The sequence below is a fragment of the Chironomus tepperi genome, unplaced genomic scaffold (assembly GCF_022539635.2).
Source record: "Chironomus tepperi strain 1889 unplaced genomic scaffold, CSIRO-AGI_Ctep_v1 contig_445, whole genome shotgun sequence".
NCBI lineage: Eukaryota > Metazoa > Arthropoda > Insecta > Diptera > Chironomidae > Chironomus > Chironomus tepperi.
Genome location: NW_027226567.1, coordinates 7,841,614 through 7,863,855, shown reverse-complemented (window position 1 = coordinate 7,863,855; position 22,242 = coordinate 7,841,614). Strand labels below are relative to the sequence as shown.

General features: G+C 33.4%; 1 protein-coding gene across 1 annotated transcript in view; it reads right to left on the bottom strand.

The window, feature by feature from the left end:
• The window catches only part of nonC (serine/threonine-protein kinase Smg1), a 58,059-nt gene extending 36,827 nt beyond the window's left edge, over positions 1 to 21,232 (bottom strand). The window contains exons 1-6 of the mRNA XM_070650141.1: positions 21,101 to 21,232; positions 20,031 to 21,034; positions 16,136 to 19,972; positions 13,836 to 15,248; positions 13,611 to 13,753; positions 12,372 to 12,413 (exon numbers count right to left, since the gene is read on the bottom strand). Of these exons, the coding sequence (XP_070506242.1) occupies positions 12,372 to 12,413; positions 13,611 to 13,753; positions 13,836 to 15,248; positions 16,136 to 19,972; positions 20,031 to 20,985 (6,390 nt within the window). The 5' untranslated portion in view covers positions 20,986 to 21,034; positions 21,101 to 21,232. The remainder of the gene's footprint in view (positions 1 to 12,371; positions 12,414 to 13,610; positions 13,754 to 13,835; positions 15,249 to 16,135; positions 19,973 to 20,030; positions 21,035 to 21,100) is intronic.
• Positions 21,233 to 22,242: the final 1,010 nt, after the last annotated feature.

Sequence of the window (22,242 nt, the reverse complement as noted above, 5' to 3'; positions counted from 1 at the left end):
CTCGTGTTCATACATGTCTTCATCCTTCTCTATATATCTTCATGCATATATACACTAAACTACATGTTGATGTTGTGAGAATTATCATATGGGGGTAAAAAAAAAAATGTTTATCGTAATTTGATATAGTTATCATCTTTTTTTTTGTGTAGAATAGATAATTAACTATAAAGGAACCACCACACATGACATTTCACTTAGATAACACGAATATTTTGATATATGGCCTGATGTGAATCGATAAAATGTAAATCATTTGGGAGATAAGTGATAGTTAGCAGTTATTTTTGAGGAAAATGTTTGTTAATTACTGAGCTGTTTGTGTAGCCTTTTTTTTGGAAGCTTACTTAATTTACATAAATGTCATTGGACTGAATGTCAACAAAGTGTTGATGGTATCGAATTTTCTCTGAAATTTAAAGTTGGTTTGGAATGTTTTGGGATTGGAATTTTAAAGGTTTTTGGTACTGGTGGACAATCTGAGTGCTGCGAGTGTCATTAAAATTGCTGAATGCAGGAACCTAAGTCAAAAACTCAAGAACAGTCGTTTTTCTTAAAATTCGCAGATTTGATAATGAAGAGTTCAATTAAATTGATAAATTTTCACTTTTTTGCTCCCATTTTGGGATTTTTGGGCTATTTTTTAAAGACACGTGTGATAGTTAGCAGTTACCCGTGACGTGTGTCACGGAACCAAAAAGGTTACCCGCCACTGATTTAAAGCATCACAAGGGAAGTATGGTGTACATAGAAGTAGATAGATATCTCAAGTTGATAGGTTTTGACAAGTTGTTTTTCTAGTTCCAAGGATGACTAATCCGGAAAGCACACGACGTAAAATGATCAATAATCCTGCTCCAGATCAACATGATTCCAGGAAAAGAGCAAGTTTTGATGAAATTCTGAATTAAGCCAGAGTCAAGTTGGTTTGAGGTCGGATTTATGACCATTTTAAAACTGTGTGCTTTGATTTGTTGTTCTTAGAGCTAGCAGAGCCTTAGAACTTTATATAAGATAATCATTTCAAAGTCGACTATGAATTTTCTATACAAAAGCCAACCGAGTTTCATTTTTTCATCATTTAAAATACAAATCGACTCCTAGTTTGTCAGAATGTGGCCAGAGTGAAGTTTTTTCAAAAAAAGAATTTTTGTCGTTAATATTCAAATTTTTTTTTGACCGTTACTTTTACTTTTCTTCATAACTTAAATTTTGATTTTAAAATAAGCTGATTTCGAATTTTTCGATAATCTAATGTCGAAAAACTCGAATTTGAGACGACCACACTCTGATTCCAGTTTTTCATGGCGTATTCAATAAAATCCTTCAGTCTATCTCTTTTAAATTCAATAAAGTTAGTCAATTACTCTCTAATCTTATTATTAATCTATACTAATTGATCTTAACCTTGATAATTGCTTGTTTGTCGCTTTTATTTAAAATTTTAGCCAAAAAAATAAACTTTATCACTTGAAAAACTTTTTCAAAAATATCAAATTTTCCACTTGACTAATGTTGAACTTAAAAGAAGCTCAATTTCATGACATTTTGAAAAACATGAAAATTTTTCAAAACCATAAATTAATAAAGAAAAATATCTAGAAAATTATTGCAATATTAACTTTTATAATTTCTTTGACATAAATTTTAGTTCTTTTGGGGATTTGTTTAATTTACTTAAGTAAGAAGATCCATTTATTTTCAAATAAAAAAGATTTTCAGCAAAAAAAAAAGTTTATTTTTATAAATTAACATTCAGTTTCACTTTGTGGTAAGTCATTGAGGGATTGAAGTTTTATGAATGTTTTGTTATAAATGGATTTAATAAGAAACATGTCGTGTGCTTTTGCTAGATTAAATTGTAAATTTTGAGGTTATTGTTACTTGTGATGTCCCACTTTCGGGAAGTGTTAGTGGGTTAGAGATGTCTAGAATGATTTTTGTTAATTATTAAGCACCTTGGGATGTTATAGGAGGTCAAGTATTTATAATTGAGTACTTAGGGGTCATTTAGGTATGAAGGAGTGTCCGGAAATTACATGATGTTAAGAATTTGGGCATGACATTTAGAATCAATAATTGGCAGACGGAAGCTAATGATAGAGTCACCTTTAAGAGACGTCTAAGGGTGGTTATGGATCACAAATGGTCTGTACGATCTGCGAAGTCAGAAGTAAGTAAGCTGGAAAATGAGTTCATGATTTTGTTACAAATTGCAACGGCGTGGTTAAGGAAAGTGCTGGTCTTAAAAGCTATTTATAAGGTCTTCAGAAGTCTTGATGCTTTTTGCACTAAAAACTGCAACTTTCTCAAATTATCCCATCTTTTACCGTAAAATAAAATATTTTAAACGAATATTTCATCCATAAATTGATTTCGGGTTATGTCAATCATCATAAATGTCGAATAAGAGAATATTTCAAAAATGTTTATACCTGTTGATGAGGAAATTTCTTCTCAGAAAATTGAAAATAAATCTCATTTATTGAATGAACATTTCATCGACTATCCCGAATAGTTCAGGTCATATAATTGATTCAAAATGTGGCAGCTGGCTGGCGTGACTCTTGATGTATTTGGCTCCTAGTTCTCATAGACAGGAGGCTTCAGGAGACTAATCCAGTCAGAGATACCAAAATATGTAAAAATGGTACACAGTTTGGACAATACTAAGTCAAAGTCATGCAATCTGGGTGTGGATCTCGAGGAAGAGCATCGAATTCTTGGATTAGATGTGCAAAAAAGGACCTGGAAGCTTAAGTCCATGACATTTTGATCTGATAGAATTTCTCGAATATAAAGTCGACTTAAGACATTTTCTCTGCACAGGAATTGACATGCATGCGCCTCACCCAAGCAAGAAAGTAAATAATTCGATTTGTGCTGTTCGGGTATGTCTATAATGGTCATTTATTCTAAATATAGAAACACATTACGGTGTATTATAAGACCATATGTCAAGAATAATAATAAATGTCTCCTTTAATTTCAAAAAAATGCTTAATGCCCACATAGTACCCTTCAACTTGTAATATATATTAATTTAGCTTCATATAAGTATTTTGATTTTTGGGGTTGGATTCCAAAAATAGTCTTTGTCGACAATAAAGTACTCAAATCGTTTCTGGGAATGAATTGAATGGACTTGGTGATGATAAATATTTTATGGAAATGAAAATTTTCACTTTTTCACTATTATAACATTTTTCAATTCAATTTCCTCAAATTGTTTATACAAATCAAATTCAATGATTGCATTTTTTTAGTCAGTAATTAACGTTGAATTCCATCCAGGCTTTTGAATGTGGAAAACAATTTTTCTTTTCTATATTTAAAGAGATTTTTTTCAATTAACTTTTTTTTTATTTTCATTTTCATTATTTTTACGAAAACAATTATTTAAAAAAGAGAGTGTCACATTCAGTTCATAGTTTACCAGTGAATGGGAAGTTTTGATTTTTTTAATTAAATTTCGAGTACACAGCACATAAAGCGCCAGGGTGGCAGTCAGGAATTTTGATTTTGAAACCCCCTTGAATACGTCTTTGTGCATCAGGCACCATAAATCTGTGCACCAGGCAACATATCTCTGTGTACCAGGAATCATGTCTCTGTGTACCAGGCAACATGACTCTGTGCACCAGGCAACATGACTCTGTGCACCAGGCAACATGTCTCTGTGCACCAGGCAACATGTCTCTGTGTAACAGGCAACATGTCTCTGTGCACCAGGCAACAAGGGTCTGTGCACCAGGCAACATGTCTCTGTGTACCAGGCAACATGCCTCTGTGCACCATGCAACATGTCTTTGTGCACCAGGCAACATGAGTCTGTGGACCAGGCAACGTTCCTCTGTGTACCAGGCAACATGTCTCTGTGTACCAGGCACCATGCCTTTATGTGCTGAGCACCATGTCAATCTGCACCAGGCACCATGCCTCTGTGCACCAGAATGATTTGACTTGAAGGGAATGATTTGACCCCCCTGCATACACCTCCTGCACCTCACAAACAAAAATATTGAGTAAGAAGAAAGGAGATAGGAAATTTTTTTTCGTACACACACAATTCATACTACAGTGTCTATACACATAACCATATGTTGCATGTTGATGCTGATGATGATGTGTATTTTTTCGGTGTGATGAGACTTTAGCACGTGGGCTGTATATGAAGCTTTCAAAATAGGAATGAGAATGAAAATTAATGACAAATTTCAATCAATCACTGTCGTTATTAATGACAATTATAATTCTGTTTATGAGGATTTTTATGTGAAGGCAAGCAACAGAGTTTAAGGTATATGATGTGAAATGTCATGGGGTAACTGCAGATATTAAAGTGATTTCGATGCGAATTAAACCAAAAAAGCTCGTATGAATTTTTTGATGGATTTATGAATTTCGTGGAAATTCTTCAAAAAGCACTTAGGTTTTGCCTCAAGAGTCTTTGTTATATCATTCATAAAATAAGCATTTATAATTTTAATGTATTTTGCTTTTAAAGTACAGAAAAATAACTTGAAGTATTCCGTTGGTAATAAAATCACACCCCGAACTCCCACAACGAACAAAAACAAACTCATAATCATTAAAAGTCACCATTACTGATTATATCCAGTTTGTCAGTTGGAAACTACAAAAAAAAAACTTTTTTTGAGATGATAAAAGATTATTATGATCTAGTATAGAGTGAGTTAGAGTGGAAATGTAATGCTACTTAAGGCACACAACTCAAGTGTAGCACGAAGAGAATGTGAGAGAGTAAGGAAGAAAGGAATAAGACAGAATGTACTTAAATCAAGCAAAAAATCGTCGAGTATGAGGTTGATGAGCTGGGTGGATGGTAATGGATATAGATTATGTCTTATTATACCCCAATCCCATTCCACACCCCCATTTTGAATTAAACCACATCACAATGGATACATAATTAAACTAAATAAACTTTTACTTGGTCATTTTGCCAGTTGACCTAATTAAGGATATACTCTATTAGAGTCCTCCATCTGCTCGATGTTTTGATGTAGGAAAATGGAAATGTTATTAAAATAAAAATGAGAAAAATAATATTAAGAAAATGAAGCATAATAAAATATCATCATAAAGAGAATCCCACAATAATTCTTTATGCTGCTTGTCGTTTTTTTCCCTTTTCTTCCTTACGTCACGCAACCTTTCTCTTTCGTTTAGCTTTGGGGGGCTCAACTTTGTAATGAATGCAAGCAGCAGCAACAACAAGAAAATAGAGAAATCTCCATTCTCGTTTACTACAGAGGAGTATTCAGGTGATGGATGTTGGACGTTTGGGGGTCAAAATTTCCATCTTTTTTGGAAAACATTCTGCAATTTTCAAAGATTTTCGAGGAAAAATGCAAAAAATAAAATTAAAACAATTCTGTCTACTCTATAATCCCGAGTTATATTCAAGAAGGTGAGGAGGATTTGGATGACAAAATCCTTAACTTTTTGATAAAATTTCTTCAATTTTCCAGGGTTTTGTGGTTGAAAAATCCAAGAATCTCAATATAAATTCAAAAACATTGCTGATTAGGTCCCACTTTAGAGGTGTATCAGGAAGGGGGAAGGGAAGGTTGACCTCTTCTTTCTTATTTGGAAACAAATCTTCAATTTTTTGGAGTTTTTGTTGAAAAAATCCAAAAATTTCAAAAAAAAATTTCTTGAAACTCGTCCTGGCCCTGATCCAGAGGCGTATTCAGTCCACAGGGGGAAGGAGGGTCGACTCGCCTTCTTCTTTTTGGAAAAAATCATCAATTTTAAAGGGTTGCTAAAAAAATCTTAAAGACCATAAGTCCCTGTCCTAATTTTTGGCGATTGACACAAAAAGATTTCATACCACTACTCTCATCTACCCTATTCGCTGCAATGCGCCCCAGCCAAGGAAGTAAGTATATAAGTACTTTCATCTACCCTCCCCCCACGTCTCCCCCTCACTCCTCTTATGCCTCCGCTCCTGGCTTACTCGTCAAAAACTCAAACACAAATATGAAAAATGTCACTCGCTTTTCTTGTTGAGTTTGACAAACAATTACAGATGAAGGGAGGATTTCTTATTTTCAATGGCACAAATTTCAAAGAAATATGTAGTGTGCTGCACGTCATCCAAATGAGTCATTGAATTACAGCACAAAAATAATAAATTCACTTTTTAAAGTGTATTTTTTTCATAAAAAATGTTGTGACAACTTCTAAAGAAGTAAAATGACAATATAGCCCGAGTTGGATACTTAAAACACAAGTCCAACCTTGAACTTAAGAATAAGATTTTGTTTCATTTCACAAAGGTTAGTTTCGTCGTGCACTTGAGTCAAAAATGTTGATTTAGCACTCGCTTTAGAAAAATTAACAATTGCTATGTACAGCACCCCGCAGTATGTTTTCATTTCTCGGGGATGTCATTGCTGTATAACGTAAATAAATAAGTTCAAAAAAAGCAGTAAAAATCACCAAGAGCATCGAAAAAAAGAAGAATAACATGACATAATGTTGTTAAAAATCATTTTATGAATGACATGATTCAATTCTCATATTTTTTTCACTTCTTTTGTCCATAAAGTAACAAAAGAAAAGCTTCTGTCATGTTTATGGTTGGTAACTAAAAAGTCATCTATCTGCCATTGTGTTGCAATCTTATCGTCAATGTTAGTATGAATATAAAAATTATATATTCATTTACTTCTACCGTTCATGTAATCATATTTTCGGTTATCTTTTTCATTGTAATAAAATATTTATAAACTATCCATGTCGAATGACTCTCTCTATATCTCGGATGTGGAGACATTGGGATATAAAAAAATTTTGTTTGAATGTTAAATGATGTGATAATCTTGAGCGCATTAGGTTGAATTTTTAATAAATTGATAATTTGAATTTTGTCAAGTGTTGCAGAGTGGTGGTAATTTGAATGAAATTGATGGTTGTGATCAAGGGTGTGGAAAAAGCACTTTAAAACAAGAGACATGCAAGAGACGGGACCAAAGAATTCTTGGAAAATGGGCTGTTGATAAAGACTGTGTAGCTTTTGGTATTGGTAATTGAAAAAGGGCAACTAGCAATAGAGCCAGTTTTAGACGCCAGCTGGGAGTGCCCACGGATTAAAGGATATATATATCATTGAGTTTCAGAGCAGCACCTGAGCAATTTATGGCTAATAACAATTGAGAGTGTTCAGGACCTCTGCTGCACTTAAGAGACTACAAGTTTATATTTGATGGCATTACTATCTGCATCGTATAAAGGAAGGTTTTGAGCCAAAATCAGTCGACATGGTGCCGTCAAAGCAGCTTCACGTCCTGTTGTTAACACAGCTACATAGCGATGCTCCAACGAATACATTGCGCTCTTCGGGTTCTATTCATCATCCCTGAAGATACAGCACATTTAATGCAGACTGACAGATAAATTTATGGTCAAATATTTAGAAAAAAAACATCCCCACAGGTAGCTATCGTATCAAAAAAGTACACAGCAAAGAATGAAGTTTGTCACAATTTGCAAAAGACGACAACGAATTTGTTATTCATTAATATTTATAAGAAAAATCATCATCATATGGATATCGTGGATATGAGCATCGTATGTACGTAATCATAATTGCAAGCATCTAGGTAGATAGTGCTTAGACAGCTTGGTTGAAGCCAGTTGCAAATAGAAAGGAAAAGTTGAATATTTTTTCTTCCATTTTCACATGCTGTAATTGGATTTATTTCGTAACTTTCTCATATTTTTTATAAAGGAAAAAAGAAAATTTTATATTTTTAAAAGATTTTAAGTGTTTCAGGTATGCAGCATGTAATTTTATGCTGTTTACAGCTCTTTTTTCTTTTAATAAAAAAACTCAATAATATATATTTCAGTTGATTCTATGAAGCCTTCTTGTTATGCATTCATCAAGATATACAATTAGACTGCAAATTAGCTTGTAAGCTCTGACTTTCGTAATCGGCATTTTAATGCTCTACGATGAGCGTGTGGGATGATTGTGTAATTGGAGAAATGTAATTTAAAATATGAATGAATAAATGAAGATGGCAAGTTAATTTGAAATACTGTTAAGGAATAATCTAGGCAATGCTAGAAGTGTAGTCAAGGTCAAGTTCGGGATGTAAATTGAAGAATCTTCCCCTTTCTCCCTTACTTGCTTCGTTGGCAATACAGATCAATTTTGATCCATAGTCTCACTCAAATGGCGCCTAAAGCTGGCTTTATCGCTGGCTTCCGTCGACGAATTTCCATTACTGTCTCTACTAACTCTTCCCATTCTCCAATATTGTTAGAGTACTGGTTACGACCCTGTCATATTGTCAGTTCCTAACATGGGTCAATCAAGAGGAGATGGGTCGGTCACACTTTAAAGAAGCTAGAAACAGACATTGCAAGACAGGCATTGTTTTGGAACGTAAAAAGCAATATGAGTGTTGGAAGAAGGAGGCAGAGCAACCAAACAAAAAACTAGCAGAAGTAGCGGTTTTAGTCAGGAACAGAAACCTGTTCAACCGCTTTATTAACGTTCTACGATTCACAGTGGATCAATAGGAACTTAATCATCTTTAATGGGTGTAGCCAGTTAAAAAAGGAGAAGGACTAGCAGAATGAATGATTTTTTCCAAAAAAAGGGAGATTTAACCCTCCAAACCCGTTTTCACCCCCTGAATACGCTTCTGATTCTTATTCATTTGATATTAATAATACTGAGTAACGTTCATACTGCAAAATAGTTCAAGATAGTCTGCTACTTCAAAAACTTTTATAAAATACGATTCCAGTTCATAAATTGGATTTTAAGAAGATTTACAAAAAGTTCACCATACCAAAACATCTCGTACGAGCCCTCCATCGATAATCTACTACATTTCCATCCCATACAAAATATTCCGACCATGCCCACCTCCCACTATATCTCAATATAAACAAAAATATTGTGAATTTCACAAAAATTACGTAAACTGGATCACGCTAGCTCTATCAGAAGTCAATTTATTTATGTAAAAAAAATGATAAAATGACACATCAAATTGTTCATAAAATGTTATCACTTGTAATCTGTCAGTATCAACCACTACCGTTGCACCGTGGGAGTTCCGAAACAAAAATTCCCTCTTATCATTGGCAAAAATTTGCAAAAAAATTCTTGTCTGCATTATGAACGAAAAATTTACTTTTAATCCGACGGAATTTCATTAGAATTCTGGACATAATGTGTAAAAAAAAAAAATTTTTTTTTGCCTTATCTTTGAGGACGACACAAAAAAAACAGAGATTTTACTTCCCCACATTGAGTATTTATAAAATGTCAACAATTTTAACATTCATTTTTGGACAGATGCTGCTTTTAGGCAACAAAAAAAAGAGAACACAGCAACTTTTTCAACAAAGAATATACAATATTGGCATTGTTTGTCATGCTTATATTATTGAAATACTTTTTTTTGCCTTCTGTACATGCTTCAAAGTAAGCTGACGATATTTATGATTTTTTTTCGTATAATCCATGAAAATTGAAATTTTTGAAGATATTTTTAACAATTTTTTCCAAAAGTCGTGCATGAGATACACACAAGATACATAAGAATGCTCGAGAGCTTGAAGTCTATTGGAATCGACTTGGTTTGAGTCTAGTCGAGTCGACTTAAGTCGACTCAAACCAAGTCGATTTGAGTCTAGTCTAGTTGACTCAAAACGACTTGGTTTGAGTCTAGTCGAGCGGACTCAAGTCGACTTAGTTCGAGTCTAGTCGAACGAACTCAAGTCGACTTGGTTTGAGTATAGTCGAGTTGACTCAAGTCGACTTGGTTTGAGTCTAGTCAAGTCGGCTCAAGTCGACTTCAAGTTTTTGACTTCGAGCTTTGGAATTGTCAAAGAAATCCGTTTTTGAGCTTTTTTTAAAAAAATGATCCTTTGGGGTTCGTTCATAAATTACGTAGCACTGACTAAAATCGACTTTATGAAACCAATCCCTACCCGCCGTTCCCTATCCCTTTGTAACAAAAGCTCTATATAACGTGCAATAAAGTCTCGACCCCCATTTTGAAAGATCAGGGATGAGTATGGTGCATCCATGAACATCACCTAACAAGCCAACAACCCTCCAAATAGAAAATTGCTTAAATTTACCCAAACAAGTGTCTATGCTCTTACTCAAGATCATTTGAAAGTTCAAAGGAATTCTTATTTTTTTTGATAGCTTTGACAACCATTAAAACATCAACAAATAAGAAAATCCATCGACCTTACAAAGTTAAAGTCCTTGAAACTTGCTCATAATATCAACTTGTCATATCACATTTCAACTAATGACAATAGACAGTCAAAATATCATTTAGAAAATAACAGACCAAAAAAAGGATTGCATGTGGTTCGAAAAAGAAAGAAACAAACAGAATCAGATTCTTATCATAACGTCCATTAGACATTAATAAGAAGACTTAGAGTGGACAAAAAATAAAAATCCTGTTCAAATTTCATGTCACTAAATTGGAGATATGTCCATGAAAAAATATGAACTATCAGAATATCCATAATTAATGGTAACATTCACATCAAATCGATCGGGTCATTTATCATGCATCCGTATAAATTTATCAACTATATGCCACATGCATGTCTACTCCCTTAAGGTGATTTTGGGGTAAATTTTTGAAAAATGAATTGTTGTAGTGAGAATTATAGAAGATTTATGGAGAAATGTTTTAGTTTGAGACTTAGTGCTACTATTTGACTTGATTATGACATCCTGTCTACGTTCCTTACACAATAATATTTGGGAAATATGATTCAATCTAGCAAGCTACCATAACGCGTCCAAGTGGTTATCATATGGTGTCCAAGTAGCGGTCAAGTGGCTGCAATATGGCGTCCAAGAAGCTTCCATATATCGGACAAGTGGCTGTCATATAGCGTCCAAGTGGCTACCATAATGCGTCCAAGGAGTTGCTATATTGCCATATGGTGCCCAAGTTGCAAATTTCATGAAAAATGCCATAAAAATTGTCGCTTACACGTCATATGGTAGCCATTTGGACGCTATATGATGACCATTTTGCAGCGACATATGAAAGCCACTTGGACGGTATATGGAAGTCATTTGGCTGCCATAAATAATTTGTGTTGATCGGATAAACAGCTTGAGCTGCATGATATAGCGAATCGCATTTTTCGCCATAAAAATGGCTTAAATTCAACCGCCACGATGTCATCAAGGCAACCTCGCATCTAACTGTTAATGACTGTGGTCATTGCGGTGCCCTCCCAAGCACGTTGCTTTATTTAAGCAACTTACTAGCCTACATATTCAAAGTAAGTTCCAAAAATAGCTTAAGTATACTCCTATCTATAGCTTTATAGAAAATACTGTCCACTAGGGATCTATGGCATGTCAAAAAAAATGCAGCCGTATGTATCAAATTACTACAACATGAGTCGTCTCTTATATTAATAGAAACATTTATTTTTGTGAAGGGTAGACTCAATTTATGGAAGAAAAAAAAAAACTTGTGAATTTTTATTAATACTGAATAAGATATTAATCAAAAAATAGATTGTCTTACGTATGCTGTATGCTATAATCAAGTCAAAATCGAGAGCACAATTTTTTTTCTCCATATTTATTTTTAAAATATGAAAATTACAAAGTGTTAAATGAATTTATTTAAATCGATTCAATTATGCAAAAAAAAAAAAAATAAATAAATTATTTTTATCGATTCTATTCAAGTATGTGCTACACACATATACAGCAATAATACTTCATTGATTTGCGAAAAGGAGAGAATTCGAGTGTGTAGCTGTCTCAAAAACGACCGTTAATTTTTTTCAAAAAAATTTTTTTGGTCGTTAAAATTCAAATTTATTTTGACCGTTACTTTAACTTTTCTTCGTAACTTAAATTTTTATTTTAAAATAAGTCGAGTTCGAAATGTTCGAATTTTTTCGCAATCTAATGTCGAAAAATCGAATTTGAGACAGCCACACTCTGGAGAAAATGTAATAAAGGGTGGTAGTAACAGCGATTAAAAATGACTTTTTGCTAAGGAATAGAGTGAGGAAGGCATTTTTAATTCTTCACCGACGCGTTACTATTTATAGACAATTTTCCATACTTAATTTATGAGTATTTTTTTAAAAAAATTCAGTCTGATTTTTTGCTCATTTTTTTCCTGCTACTCTTCAATGATTTTTCTATGAATTCATTAAGCGCGTGACGTATAATTTGCTCGTTAGCACTTGCTATACCATGTGACATGAACAACAACAGTCATGAAGAAGCACCACAGTTAAGTAAGTGACAATATTTTAACTCGAGTAAAAGTATTTTTTATGTAAAATGTGAATGATAATTTATTACTCACCTCGATTCCTGTAAGTCCGAGAGCTTCCTCAATGTTTTGCGTCTATATGATAATGATAATAATAAAATAATTATAAGTTTTTTAATTCAATTTGCATGTCATTACATGATGGAAGGATGAAGTGAGGATGGGATATAAGAAATACGGATGAAAAACATGCTTGTGTAAGCATTTTACAGAATATAATAATGAAGAGAAAAAAATAGGTAAATAGAAATTTTTGTAAGGGATCTAGCTATGAGGGGTTGATTTACTTATTAGGTTCACATTTAGGGATGATCAATACTCGAATTCGTCTGAGATTCTGCTTGAAAAAGTCGACTTAAGTCTACTCGATTCCATATAAATTTCGAGTATAATTCAAACTCTGGGGATGAGGAAGTGTCTACGGTTTTTAACTGTTTAAACCAGTGTTGACCAAGCTTTCATGGGACACGGCACACCTTGGTGGTAAGCTACTACCAACTCTGTATACGACATGCAGTTCATGGCATTTGAAATACCTTAAACCGTATGTTGTGTCCGATCTTGATTGTGACTTCCCACCAATGTGTGCTGTGGCACGAAAAAGTTTAGACAACACCGCATTAGTGTATCGTAGCACACAGATTGGACAGCACTGGTTTAAACAAAATAAAATTTAGGTTTTGTTCAAAATTGCGAGACTGCAGCTTTGGACAAACTAGAAAGAACAGCCAAAAACTCCAGGTCTGCACATTTTAACGCAAGTATGGCAGGTCAGCAGCCTTAGATTAACTATAAGAAATAGACGAAGGCCAACGCATCTAAAACGCAGGATAGACAGGTTTGCAGTAAATGGCTGAACCCTAGAACACTTTTTGAATGAGCATTTTGGAAGCGGTTCTTAAAAATTCATTTTTCGAGTAACCTCATAAGTGAACAACCCCCCTAAGCATCTACAGCATATCAGATACACAATTGTAGATGTGATGAATTTAGAATTTAAATAAATATTTTTTAAATTTCCCATTTTAAAGTGATGCAGCACAAAAAAAAAAGTTGTACAGAATGTTCCAGCAACTTTCTTATTTAGTCAAATACCATAAAACTTAAGGACATTTCTTCAAAGACGAATACATAAACTGCTAACAAATATTTAAAGAGGTAGACAAACTGTGTACGAAAAACTTACACATTTTTGTAATGAAAGTTTTCTCAAAGGGACAACAAACAGAATGAGAAGCACAAGAAAAAAGTTATAAAAAATTGTAAACTCACCATCCTAAATGGAACTTTCTCTGGTACACGTAAAGTTTTGCCTTTCTCGAAGCAAACATTATAATCAATATGAACGATGTCACCGCTTGCCAATTTAACTAGAATATTATCTAAATGTCTATCGCCAAGCCCAATTATGTAGCCTGTTTGGATGAGTTGAGAGAAAATTGGAATTTAATTGTCAATGACTTAAATTAATTGATGGACATAAAAGTGTTAACTGACCTATTACACTCATGACTGCAAGTGACACGGAATAATTTCGTACAATTTGACGCCAATGTGCGGCTGTTGATGCTGTACACCAGAATTCTTTTGCAAGTAAATCTCGAGGCGTTTCAGCTTTTAGATCTTCGAATGCCTTTTTCTGTACGGATAAAGGCCAATCTTTGCGGTTGTCAGTCGGCTTTAAACTATGCTCCTTCAAAAGTGGTGTAATTTTATTGTAAAATAGTTCCGATGGTCGGAGAACTACATATTGCTTATCCTTTCGTGGATTTGCGGCTTCACGTTGTTGCCATTTTTTATAAATTGAAAATATTGGAATCACACCATCAACCCATGATATCAAACCACTACGTGGTCCAAGCGGTATAACTGAATAATGTTGTGCACGATAATGTGTGACTTTACCATCAGAGTCAACAGATTTTTTCATCATTAAATTAGCAATTGATAAAAATTGCATTATTCTCTCATCTAAATGCAAGTCCTCCATTCCTTTAAATAAGAATGTATAACGTTTACCATCGCTTCCATAAAATGCCAATTTTTTTGGTTTCGTCTTGGTCGGTAAAATATGTATTATATCATCAACTGATTGTATATAAACAGCTTCACTCTCATTTGATGGCATGACGCCTGGCATTGAAATGTTTGTATTACGTAGTGATGCAAGTACCGGTGAGATATCGCTCATTTTAAATGAATGATTCATTCTTTTATGGACACGTTGTTGCATCAGCTGATAAAGTGACTTTAATTTACCAAAAACGCCTATTGGTTCGGTTGGATCAAATGGCTTCTTCAAGTCGACAATTATTTCATCAATGAAGGTCAAAAACTTTTCTTGGAAAGCTCGTTCATTGTTTGTTTCCGGTGTTTTTGAACAATATCCTTGCAATCGTTCCATAACAAATACAACGGGTCTCATGAGCAACCGATATTTTTCCGTAAACAATGAAATCTTTTCTGGTGATTTATCAGTGCCTTGAAACTCTGCCTCAAAGTTTTGTAACTTTTTAACATTCTCAGCATAAACTTGACTTAATGACAACAGCCACAATTCATCCCAAAGTAAGGCAATTCGACGAAGTTCACGAACAAATAATTGGACTTGACTTACGGTCTTGGGACTCTGCATAGACAATGTATCAAGTAATGATGTGAAGCAGAATGTAAGACTTGAATTTTTCCACTCCGTTTCGGTATTGCTGCTATGTTCACTTGTTAATTTTGTTACATCCATGCTTTTATCTTGTGCACCGACAACAGTTGGAAATATGATAAGATGTGGTGAATCCATTGCGACACGACATAAAAGCTCTGATACACGCTTTCTAACATATGGCTCATGGTGATTAAGACGAGAAAATAATTGGGGTATGATGACTTTCCATGGATCTGATGGAGTTTTAGCTAAATGTAAAGGAATCAAAATAAATTAGTATAAAACGTATAGCGTGAGAGAAGAAGGAACGTCGGGGGAGAAATTACTAATACAGACACAACAACATACAAACAAAATTTTTTTGGAATTCTATAAAAATCAATTATTATTATTATAATTAAAGCATATAAAGCTTAAATTTAGCATTATTGATCAATATTAACACTTTCACAAAGTAGAAATATTGAAAGTTAGACTTACTTTGGTCTTATCGACTCAAAATCGAAACCAAAGAAATTTTCACTACTATAGTTTATTATCATCACGTAAAATTGCACAAATTTTACAATTTAAAGTAAATAAATAGTTCGGGTGCATAACTTGAACAATAATCACAGCATAAATTTAGTTATATCTGAGATAATTAGTGTTTTAAGGTCGGCACAAGTTTATGAGTAGCTTCGATCACATTTCTTGGTTACATGGACGTTGCATAGCGTATACGGAACTTAATTACGGTCGTCAAAGTGGTTTTAATCCAGTTATTACCCAAACATTAACCGTAATTCAACAGTACGACCAGAGAGTAGGAGGTTTTAGACCCATCGTTATTCCTGTAACCCAGATCTTGGACCCATTTGGAGAGGTAACCTTTCACACAAACCAATTTCACAATTTCATTTCAGCCTTACCGATCACTATTCCACAAATTCCCCAAATACAAGCGAACTTTCACCACAATACTACTAGTTCCACTACAAACGTGACAATTTCAAGTTTTTTTCAAGAGTCACGATGTAAAAAAAGAATTGAAAGGTTGACGAGATTGTCAGACTTAAAAAAATTGAGTTCAGGACAAGCAAACAGACAGAAGCCATAAAATGTATATAAAATGTCAAAAAAATGCACGACATACCTAAACCTTCTTCCAAAACTTCTTGTAAGCCTAAAGCATGTTTTACGATGAGACGCAATAGACGCAATGTTGCAGTTACAACAGATGAATCGCCGACCATATCAGTACTTGATGATGATAATAAAAGAAATTTAAAGTATGCACTTGCACACATTTCGTAATATCTATAAACATCACGATGTGCTTGCTTCCATAACTTTATAATGCTATTAATGAAATCACTATTGCTATCCTGAAGTAATGGTATCATGCGCAATTGTCCCTCAATTATTTCAGTTGAACTACTTTCATTTGGTCCAATATCTTCATCTTCAACAATTATTTGCTGCTCGTTGAGAATTTTTAAAATTTTCTCAACATCATCCGATGATGCTTCCGGTATCAATTCAATAATTGAACTTGAATCAATTGCTCGAAGTCCTTGACTATCCGTTTTAGATTCAATCATTTTTCTACCCCATCTATAACACCAATTAGCTAGTGATGACCATACTTTTGGCATTTGTGGACACTGTTTTACACCACTTTGAAGTAATTTGCCAACAGCTGCATCAATCAGTGGCATTTTATCATCGATATACTCCTCGTCGTTAATTGAATGAACTAGCATTTTTAATGGTTTTGCCGCCTGTTGCTCTAACAATTCCTCTGATTCATTTTGTAACCATTCTGCGATTTTCATGTAGAATTTAACGCATAACTTATTTAAATTTTCAGTATTTACATTTTCTGTTGACATTAATCTGCTTTTGATTCCAATCGCTGCGGTTGAACCAAATTGAATCGCATCAAAGTGTTGATTTTTGGCAACATATAGCATTTTACAATGCTCATATACAGCACGTGATACATTTTCACTCCACACTTTTCCACAGTCGATATTTTGCGACGACATGAGGCAGTCTTTGATTAAAGGAAGTGATTCTTGTTCAATTGGTAGACCAATATGTTCCTTATACTCGACACACTTGTAAACACTAAATAGCTGCTGTGTACACTGTTTAAAATTTAATTCCTTTCGTCCAGCAGCTACCAAATCAATTTTTAGATTAATATTTTGTTGTTCTCCTTTTTCACTAAACGCATCAAGGAACTCGCTGTATAAGGATACTATAAACATAGTCAATGATCCGTACTTCTTCTCAATTTCCAATGATTGAACATCTTTATTTTTGATTTTTGCAGCTAAATGATTTATTATATTCAGTTGAACTGGATATTCTTGTGAACCAGTTCTTAAACATTCCTGAATTAATGTTTGTAAAATTTCCCATGCCTCCTTCTCCATACGACCTTCTTTCTGTTCGACAAACTTCATAGCAACGGTATTTTCAGATAATGATATTAAATTATGGACAGAATAATTACTCGAAATTTCCGGACCTTCTTCTAATGTCTCCCAAAGCGACAATCCAGCCAGTGTCGATGGATCTTTCGTTTTCTCATAAATTATTATATTGTCAATTTGTTCCTTCGTCATCTTCAATATTGGAACATTTGATGGTTTATAATTTCTTGAATCTTCTTCTTCGAGAACATCCTTAAGCTCATTCATATTACCAGTAAATAATAAGGAACATTTTCTTTGATCAGCAATAAAGTCATAAAGTTTCGGTTCGAGTTTCTCATCACGTAAAACTTTTGCATAACCATCTGCTGCTATTTCACGATGTCCAGCAGCCTGTTCCGATGCCATTTTAATCCAATATAATTTTCGGCCCGTAATGTTCTTAACCCAGATATAAAGTCCAATGAGAGCATCACTCTCGAAATTTCTCAACAGTGCCCACGTCAATGACATGAGAATTTGATCAAAAAATATTTCATTCATTTTTCCGGCTGCAACCATTTCCTTAAGTATACTTTGAGAGCATCTTATAACCATTTCAAGTTCCATGCAATGTAATGCGAGTTGATGTATTGCTAATCTGTTGCGGGTGAACCACTCATTACATGTTGATGCATTCAAGCGAAAGAATGTACGTGCTGGCTTCTCAGGCGGTGGTATTGCAAAGGCACTCCCTTCAGCTGCATTATAAATAGCCTTTTCTAATGATTCCATGAAACCCAAGAGTATTCTCACATTACGTTGATTTGCCAAGACATGTTTATAGCTTTTTGACTTTGATTTATCTTTGAGGGTCAGTACTCGTGCATGTTCACGAATTATACCCTCAATTTTTATAAATGTATCTTGAGCCTTTCCCAACGGTGTTTTAAGCTTATTATTGACACAAAATCTTGCTGCCTCCCACTGTATCCATGCACATAATGTACGAACATCTTTTAATGTAACACGCTTATATTCTTCAGCTGTTTCAGTTCCATTAAACCAACAATTTTTAAATGCATGCAGGATAAATTGATCAATATTTGATGCATTTGGTGTAAATGAAATATGATTAATAAATTGTTGAAAATATTGTGCTCTTAATTCTCCACCATGAATACTTCCGAGTGATAAGTGCCAATTTTCCATCTCAGTTATTTTGTCAATTGCTTCTTGATTAATACCAGATGGCGATTTAGCTTGCTCTAATGTATATTTTAATGGAATTCTTGATAATATAAATGAGAATCGACGTCTAATTTCAGGATTAACTGAGCACATTTGTACAGCACAAGCTTCTGACATCGATATAAATATATCTGAATGTATAACATCAAATGCGTATAATGAATCGTTACAAGCTGCTACCTTCAATGATACTTCATCATTATATTTGTTTGAGATGTGGTTTATACGTTTCAATATTGAAACAAAATTTTGATTATCTTTTAGCTGCTCGGCATACTGTGTTGTCTGTTGAATTAGTTTATCAAGCCAGTCGAGTATTAATTTGAATTGTTTTAATGATGGCGTAGACTTGAGAATTCTATCAACAAATTCCAGTATGTATTTAAAATGTTGTGAGACTGGACTTTCAGTTGGTGATGAGTCGGACAACCATGACGATGCAATTGCTGTTGTTGGTTTAATAATTAAGAGTGAACTTGATGAGATAAAATTACTGTTTTTTAAACAATGTTCAGAAATTACAAGTAATGCAGAGTATTGTATGAGCTCATAATCATTCCATTCTGTTCTCCATATTTGCAGACCCAAGAGAACCTCCAAAATACTTGGCACAAGTGAATACATGGCAATTATGGAATTTTGCATCGTTGCTAGTTTAGATATAGCAGTTAAGTTGAAATTAAGTGCATATTGTGCTTTAATTATGGCCTTTTCATTTACAATTTCATTTGAACTCTCATCTTTCGATTCCACATCAATAATCCATTTAATATCCTTTAATTGAGGAATTTGCCTCATACATGCACCAAATTGTTCGAGTATGCATTTATATGCTGCTTGTAATACGGGAACATTTTTCAAGGCAAGCACATCATGATAAATTTTTATTAATCCATTTTTGATTCTCTTATCATCATTGAAGATAATTTTCTTCAATAGAATTCCATCGATGTTGAATAAATTTGTAATGAAATTAACAGTAAGCTCGCTTTTAAATTCACCTATGAATTGAGTTACGAGAAATAGAAAACTAGAAATTTCATCTTCCGTATATTTTGTTAAATTTTCCATTTCAATCTCAATGATATTTTGAATCGTTTCCATCTGCATTTCCACACCATATTTTCGACAATCAAGTAGTATTAATGTGAATTCATTTATAGTGAATACAGTTTCCTTTATGCATACATCTTCCTTCAAGGCGAGTAATGCTACTTTCAATATTTTATCAACACATTGTATCATCATATCCTTTCCCGTAAAGTTGACTAGTGCCTCAGGAGACACATAAATGGATTTAATGATTGCATTGAATACACCTGTGTAAATAAATACGTGATAGATGTAAATATGTAAATTTTATTCAATATTACTTACCAACAAATGCACCAAATTCTTTATAATTCACGCTTCCATCACCACTTTCGTCAACCTTTTCAGTACATCCTTCAATATCCTCCAGTAGTTGTCCTAGCAAATCAAGCGTAAATTTAGTGTCGTTTTGCCAAAAGATCTTAAAACTTTGCAAAACAATCGAGCATTGATTCTTAACTCTTGACTTTTGTTGTGGCTCCATCATCCAGCCGATAACAATGTCAACAATATTTGAAAAATGAGTCTTAAAATAACGTGGATTATAATTCTGTGCAATTGCCATTATAACTTGAGTTATAGCAATAAACACTTTATAGTCGTCAGTCTGCTCAAGAAAGTCTCTTAATAATTCCATTAATCTTCCCATTTGGTCGCTCAATCGCAAATCATTTGAATCCAATCTCAAAGTTTTCTCCAATGCATTCATCATCGGTGCACGAAGAAGTTTGACACTTTTGTATGTCTTACATATCCAAGATTTGTATAGTGGAAAGTCATTTCGCATAACAAATCCAATCATTCCAAAAACTTGGCACACACTTGACATAGCATCCGGTGAATGACATTCCTTCATTATGGATATTAAAGAGTTTGCAAGCATGTCAAATGAACGACGAATATAGCTGGCATTTGTTTGATCCTGCACGGCTGCCTTTAATTTTTGACATATTTCAATTGTGCCGGTTACTGACCCTTCCGTTTCTAGACGACGTAAAAGCTTTGATATTCTTATGTCCTCCGGTAAACTTTGAGCCAGCTGATTGACAATGTCATTTTTCACTTGCTTACTTCCTTGATTTTTTGATGACGACGACGACGATGATGTTGTTGTTGAGGAAGAATTTTTTCCATTCTGACTTTGACCCGGCGTATCTGTACGCTCATCGTATAGTTTAGGATTACGATTTTCATCCTTCCAACGGTTCCTTGATGACTTTCCGTCACCGTACTTATCCATAATTTTTTGATATTAAATGTTTTGATTATCTTTTCATGATAAAACAAGCCTTAAATGACAAATGACAACACATTGTTATTGTTAAAATTATAATTTAAAAATTTCATTATTTTACCAATTAAATTAAAGCTGCAAACACAATAACTTTGAATTTTAAGCTCTTATGTCTTGAATAACTATGTTTTTATCTCCAAAAATACAGTAAATACCAACTTTTTTAATTAAAATTCAATTTTATAATTTTGTCAATTTTCAATAATAAACAAACTTATTTTTCTCACATAAGCCGCACTCTTTGTTTATACATGTGGTTTTGTAAAAATTGATAACATTTGTTGATAATTTAATCTCATAAAAACGTCTTGACAATTTGGTATTAAAGTAGAATAAAGTATTTTGAACCTTTGTCTATTTGTTTGTTTATTTGCATTGGATGAAAGTTTGTTAAACAACAATGTAAACTTGATGCGAAATTGTACATAAAATGATAAAATTTTTGTTTACCTGAGGCTATTTATTCTGGATTGTTTTATTTACGTTTGTGAATTGATTCGTTAAGATTTGAGAAATTTTGTCAATGAATACTTGATTAATTAATAATAAATTCTTGAAATCACTAAGATTTTACAATGTTATTTAATGAAAGTCTTCAAAAACAAAGAAATTTGAAATTCCAAAAATATAAATTCCGACGATCAAAATAACCTCACAAAAATGAAACATCAGATAATGCGCATCCAACAATTTTCCCTGTCATAATACGCACCATTTGAATTTTAACGTATTTAAAGCCAAAAACATGTGACTGAAAACTTTTTATAAACTTAAACAATTTTATGCCACGACTCACAATCCATAAACCTCAAAATCATCAAAATATGCATCAATCCATAGAATAAAAAGTAAGCCAAGATCAAGATGTTAATGATAAATAGATAAATGCATGATAAATTCTAACGCTTAGCGCTACCTCCATTGTTTCCATGTCAATATAAATATAATTTCACTATTTTTTTGTGTTTCAAGGTAGTCAAGTTGAAAATATGCATAACTTTTTTTTACATAGTTTGTTTCTTGGTGCTTTTTTTTTCAAATCGTATGTGGTGTTACGCTTAGTTTTGCTAGTTGGAGATTTAGCTATGTATTGTGAATAATTTTTTGAGACATTATATATTATATATTAATTTAAATGAAAGTTACCGAATAATTAAGTGATTGTTTAATGGGATTTGTCAGTTGAATGATTTAGGAGGCTGA